This window comes from Coregonus clupeaformis, chromosome 11, assembly GCF_020615455.1.
Source record: "Coregonus clupeaformis isolate EN_2021a chromosome 11, ASM2061545v1, whole genome shotgun sequence".
In the NCBI taxonomy this organism is placed as follows: Eukaryota; Metazoa; Chordata; class Actinopteri; order Salmoniformes; family Salmonidae; genus Coregonus; species Coregonus clupeaformis.
The window spans coordinates 4,082,517-4,088,606 of record NC_059202.1 but is presented as its reverse complement, the minus strand read 5'-3'; the positions used below and the strand labels follow the sequence as shown (position 1 = coordinate 4,088,606).

The 6,090-nt window shown below is 41.9% G+C and overlaps 1 protein-coding gene across 2 annotated transcripts; it reads right to left on the bottom strand.

The window, feature by feature from the left end:
- Positions 1–278: 278 nt before the first annotated feature.
- Positions 279–2,556, bottom strand: zgc:112052 (protein C19orf12 homolog). Of its 2 annotated transcripts, XM_041891106.2 has the most exons (4): positions 2,394–2,556; positions 2,051–2,095; positions 1,555–1,715; positions 279–1,279 (listed from the first exon to the last, which is right to left on the bottom strand). In XM_041891106.2, exons 3-4 carry the CDS (start codon positions 1,712–1,714, stop codon positions 1,014–1,016), a joined length of 426 nt encoding a protein of 141 aa, XP_041747040.1. In that variant the 5' UTR covers position 1,715; positions 2,051–2,095; positions 2,394–2,556; the 3' UTR covers positions 279–1,013. The 2 variants fall into 2 exon arrangements, with proteins under 2 accessions (XP_041747040.1, XP_041747039.1); XM_041891105.2 differs by lacking the exon at positions 2,051–2,095 and having other exon boundaries at positions 2,394–2,550.
- Between the last annotated feature and the right edge of the window lie 3,534 nt (positions 2,557–6,090).

Sequence of the window (6,090 nt, the reverse complement as noted above, 5' to 3'; positions counted from 1 at the left end):
TTGCAAACAATGTAAAAAAAAAAATAATTGAGTTAATAAAGCCGCATACAAACATGGTCTCTTTTTTGCTTTTTTGAGTAAGGCAGCTTAAAAATGCAGGTGTTTCAGCCTAGCTCAGTGCTTTCTGTGGTGGTGGGGCAGCCAGCGGAAAATACAGAGCGATAAAATGTTTTTAAAAATGTAAATGAAATCCATAGATTAAGGCCTAATGAATGTATTTCAATTGACTGATTTCGTCAGATGAACTGTAACTCAGTAAAATCTTTGAAAATGTTGCGTTTATATTTTTGTTCAGTTTTTATTATTTTTACTCAAACCTACCCCCGGGTCGGATTGAATAGCCTCGTGGGCCGGATCCGTATGTTTCCCACCCCTGCTCTAGAATCAGTGATAATATTACAATCATCAACACAGGTAAGATGGGTATAAATTCCGATAGGCCAATGTATCAGCATGTGAATGTCATTTTGTCAACATTTTAAATAAGTTAAATACATCATCTTGATTTTTGGCACCGAATGCATAAAAAGACTGGTCTAAGTATGATAGACCAAACCCTGAAGAAGCGTTAGGCGGTCTAATTTAGGCTCCTATATTCTCACTGGTTAAACTTGCAGAGCACACCAGTCTATAAGAAACTACTTACTTGATAAGTGCCAGCTTTCACAGATGTATATGAGTGACATCCAGGAGTACAGAATTGAAAGGATTATAGGTTATTTCTTTTCACACAATTCTTAATTCAGGTAGTCAATACATAGTCACACAAACCTTTGAAATAATTAGTCACAGTAACTAATTTCATGCATTTGTGTTCCTTCAATCAGTGGCTCCTTCCCTTCTCACAGACCATGGAGGTTTTCATCTTTGAGTGTACAGCCCCACTTTTAATAAATAGTCTCTTGTCATTCATTTTTAAATCGTCCTTTGAGATTGTGCAAAATGTCATACCAGCATCGTTTCCATTTTCCTTTGAAAACCCTAAAGAGATGTGCTCTCTGACAGAGGCCTTGTCAGTCTACATAGTGCACCTCTGCCTGGAGCTCTTTGGTCACATAGCCCAGGAGGGCAGCGGTCACCTGCTGCTGTAGGGTGGCGTTACCCATGACCAGGGCAGTCAGCTGGGCCATGTCGGTCCACTGGACCTCGCCCATGATGGCCATGATGTCATCGTAGAGCTTCTGCTGCTGCACCGGGGTCAGTTCCATGATGATCTGAGGCAGCGGCTTGAACTGTCCACTGGTCATCCAGCATCCCAGTAGGCCACCGACGGCACCCCCTGACAGAGATGATGAGGAAGAGGTAAGGATGTATGTCTGAAATGAAGCACCTGTTTCTTTGGAAACCTTGTTAACACTGTTTTAAATGTTTTACAGACCATGAGCCATCATGGTTTTCTATTTTTGATTTATTTTTCTGTGAATGGACTTCGTACGTGTGATCTCACCCCTCCACACAACATTATCAGTAGGCTACTATATGAGAGGACAAGTTGTGTAAGAATTCTCATTTAGATGGAAGACAACTCTTGTGATTTTTATAATCCTCACTCACCCACAGCGATGCCAAGGGGGCCTCCAACCAGTCCTCCTGCAAAGGCTAGTCCCCCTGCTGCCACCGCCCCTTTGGAAGATCCCTTCACGGTGGTCTTTATCTGCTGGTTTGCAGATAACTCGCAACACAGCCGCACAACATCGTTAATTCGTTGCGACATTCTGGGGAACAAAGGTTAAGGGTTTACACCCACATTTACAATAATTCAACAATGACACTGAAAGCTGCATATAGGGGGGTAAACTGAGGGATGGGTCTGGGGAAATGTAACCGCTCTAAAATTCATAGACAGAGCTATGGATGCAAGGATTGACAGCCTGAGATTGCCATGATAGTTTAAAACATATAAGTTATAAATCCTTTACAAAACACTCAAATGACAACAAACATTGACTAATACAACCATAGAACTTGAGCTATATGATTAGACAGCTGTACTAAGGTCATAAAGCATTTTGAATTGCATTTTATAAGAATCAAATGGGTATTTGATTACCTTAAAAACCGTATACATGACCTTTGAACAGCAGGAAATATGTGGCTACAATAAATAGATAAGTATTGTCATCAATGTCATGTTATTTCAGTATATAGTCTATAATCGAAATGTAAGTGTTCTACTTGCTTTGGTAAACACATTTTTAATGTATTAATTCGACAATACATGTCATGCTAATTCTATTTGGTAGAATGCATTTGGTACAATTCAAGTTACAATGCATCACTTCAGGACGTTAAAGATGATCACGTGATGACATTACATGTGTGATACATTGTTTCGCTAAACGAAGTTACAGCGATAAGATACAAATACTGTAATAAACTAATAGTCAACATACCTTGATGATGAACTAAAATCCTTGTATATTGTCCGCTTGCTATATTGCTAAGGTTCGATGCCAGTCAAAACTAGAGTTTTTTTCAAGCGTCATTCTTGATTTCGCGAGCCTTGAGGGAATTATATTAGACTGAACCGGGGGAAAACGGTGAGGGAGGAGCGTCCTCATCGAGCATCTTCTGGCCATAATGTCAACAAAACAGCATGATGAATCGTTCAGAAACACAAAGCATGTATTTTTTATATACAAAACATATGCGTTTTTATAAAGATCAAACACTTTTGCATGTGGAAACACTGAATCCTTCCTATCTCATTAATCCACGTGCTTAACAAACGTCACTTTTGTTTTCAGCGGACTTCGCCGTCGGATTTGACCGGGGCACCCGGCTCACCCCCAGGAGGCAGCCCAGTTTCAAAACTAAATGCGATCACCGCTAACCCGGTGCCCCAAGGGCAGACCCGGGGCATTAATCGAATTCCCTCCTTGTCACGGTCGCAGTGCTTTATGGTACTGGTTCATTTCCTGTAAAGCCATTACATCAGAGAGCGATGAGCCAATGAGAAAAGGTCTTATAGTATTTCATATTATGTTTTTTCTTCTTCTCAATAATATGCTATTCAATCATTCCCATATTGGGAGTCAAACTACATCAAATTAGCCTAGATCGCTAATCAATTAGACTGATAAACATTGCTGGTAGAAGTTGTCTTTGAAACACAGATCTAGGATCAGCTTACTCGCCCCAAATAACAAGGACATGGCCATCGTGGGGACGATGCAAAAATGTACCTCAGACCAATCAGGTGTTGTCACTAGTTACCACAGCCACAACGTCAAAATTGGCAATACCTTACAAGTTAATTTAAGGTTAGCAGTGTGGTTAAGGTTAGGTTTAAAATCAGATTTTAAGAATAAATTTTTTAGAAATAGTCGGGGTTTAGCCATAATTATGAATTTGTGGCTGTGGTAACTAGTGAGGACCCAGATCAGGCACCCGATTAGACTACAATCACCCCATTAAAACGAGGAAATCATCACACTATTCATATTGTGAATATGCTATTGCACAGATTAATGTACTGGTAAATCCCTTTTGCTTTCGCGTGGTCTTTCTTATTTGGTGGGGGTTTATGGCGGACTACAATCCAAAAAGGTGTGTTGCTGCCACCTACTGGATGTGGTAACTAAGTGAATACACCCCCTAAATCAGACTTCTTCAACTGGTGGCCCGCCGGCAGAATTTGTCCCACGGGTGGTTTTATTTGGCCCCCCAAGTTTTCTGAAAAAAAGGTATTATAATTAGTTGGGACATAGACTGTAAAAACACCAGGAAATCAGCTCCCAAGTTATTTTAATTTTGGAAATCTGTTCCCAAATATTCCCACGCATAATAGAGAGACTTATGTGATCGTGTACAAATAATAAATAATAATTGATTGGATTTATATAGCACTTTTCTACCAACTGAGGTACTCAAAGCGCATTACACCACACATCAGGTATCAGGTGGAGAGGTGAGGAGTGATATATGCCAATTAGGAATGAGGGGGATGATTAGGTGGCCATGGAAATGGGGCCACCCCCCTATTCTTACAATAAGTGCCATGGGATTTTGAATGACCACAGAGTCAGGACACCCGTTTTAACGTCCCATCCGAAAGACTGCACCAAACGCAGGGCAATGTCTCCAAATGTAATCAAGGGTTGAAATGATTATGTTTTAGTCAAATATTATATATGTTTAAGCTTCTTGAAGTCAATTTGCAATCTACATTTTAGTCATTTAGCAGACGGTCTTATCCAAAGCGACTTACAGTTATATTTTTTTTATGTTCCGGCCCCCCGACTATCTGCTCAAGAAAAAATTGGCCTGTGGCTGAATCTAGTTGATTATCCCTGCCCTAAATGTTGCATAATCTTTGTCAAATGATTTGTGAAACATCAGAGACATATGGTGAATAACTTTTGAAAGTGGACAGGAATTTGCTGGCTTCTTGCCTTCCTTGAGTTTGTGATCAACTATATGTATTTTATCAGATTCCTTATAACTGTCTTCGTTTCAGAATTGCCCAAAACAAAAATCTTTATCCTGGGAAAGGAAATTCCATTGAGAGGCAAGGCTCTGAGGCGAAAGAGGCACATTGTCCCTCAGTGCTGCACCTCCGGCTCGGAACCTCCTCAGGCCCAAAATAAGTACCAAAGGGAGGAGTCCAGCTACAAGTAATACCCAGACTACCAGTGCACAGAGGAGGAAAGGGGAAACAGTGGCTGCATGGAGAGAAATGAGGTAGCAGCTGCACAACATCCTTGTGGAGAACATGGCCCCCAGTAAAATCCATCTGCTCCGTGTGTGGTATTGAGCCAGAGATAATATGGCGGTGTACTGACTGTGGGGCTGAGACAATTTTTTATATTTTTTATATCAAGTACAGTACAACGTACTGAGCTGTTGCCTGAAGCAGATCACACAAAGTGGTGCCATGTTCAGTGCCTAAATGGATGTTGCATGAGACAAGCAATATTATTACATTCAACATACACAATACCAACATATCGTCTCCAACCTTTAAGACCACTGAGTCAAACAGATGAAGTGGAGGGACAACTGCATCATTTAAATATGAATTAGTGGCGAGGTTTAATATCATGAGTTCAAATAATTCTAGATTTTGTTCACATTCCCTTCCAGTTGTGCATAAGGTAACAATGGAAGGTAACCTTAAAATGCAGTGCATATTACATTCAGGCATTACCCCTGTTGGTGATATGGGCTTACAAATTAATCGATCCACATCAGCTTGGTTTGCAAAGTACTTTTCCTCATGTTCAAACCAAAAAGCCCATCCGCTGCTACCACCACTGTTCCACTGTCCTGTAAAGAGATGTCAAATATAATTGGATACAACTTTAGTTTTTGGACCCCAAGAAGAGTAGCTGCTGCTTTGTAACAGATCATGGGGATCCCAATAAACAAATAAAATGAAAGACTAGAAGGCTGTTAGTCTGTATAATTGTTTGACAAAAATGGAACAGATGTTTCTAATATATAATTTGTGTTTATAAAAGAGGGAGACATCACAATTGATATATTATGCTTTGATGTGTTTTTTGGGGGTGATAAAACATTAGGCCAAAAGAATACAACAAACCTTGGGACAGAGCGGGCACTGGGTTCCATCGGCAGTTTCTGGGGCCAGACGGCGCAAGACATCAAGTTCCGACATAGCATGTCAGAACTCCTCATATGTCTCATTTGTCAGGGTAGTATACAAGTCTCTTCCCTGAAATGAATGAACAAAGTCACTTAAAAGGCACTCTGGGGCATACTGCATGTCCACTGAGTGGCCATCTCAGCTGGCCCTCACACATATCTGAAGGTGGTGACATTGGAGGTCCACTACGGTGGCCCGCTGCAGGCTTTTCCTCACCATATCTGGATGAAAAGGACTGGAGGTCTCACTGGGGCCCGGCTGGCCCTCACACATATCTGGATGGGACTGGAGGTCCACTGGGGCCCAGGCTGGCCCTCACCATATCTGGATGGGACTGGAGGTCCACTGAGGGCCCGGCTGGCCCTCACCACATCTGGGTGGCACTGGAGGTCCACTGAGGCCCGGCTGGCCCTCGCCACTTCTTGGGGACTGGAGGTCCACTGGGGCCCGGCTGGCCCTCGCCACTTCTGGAGGGACTGGAG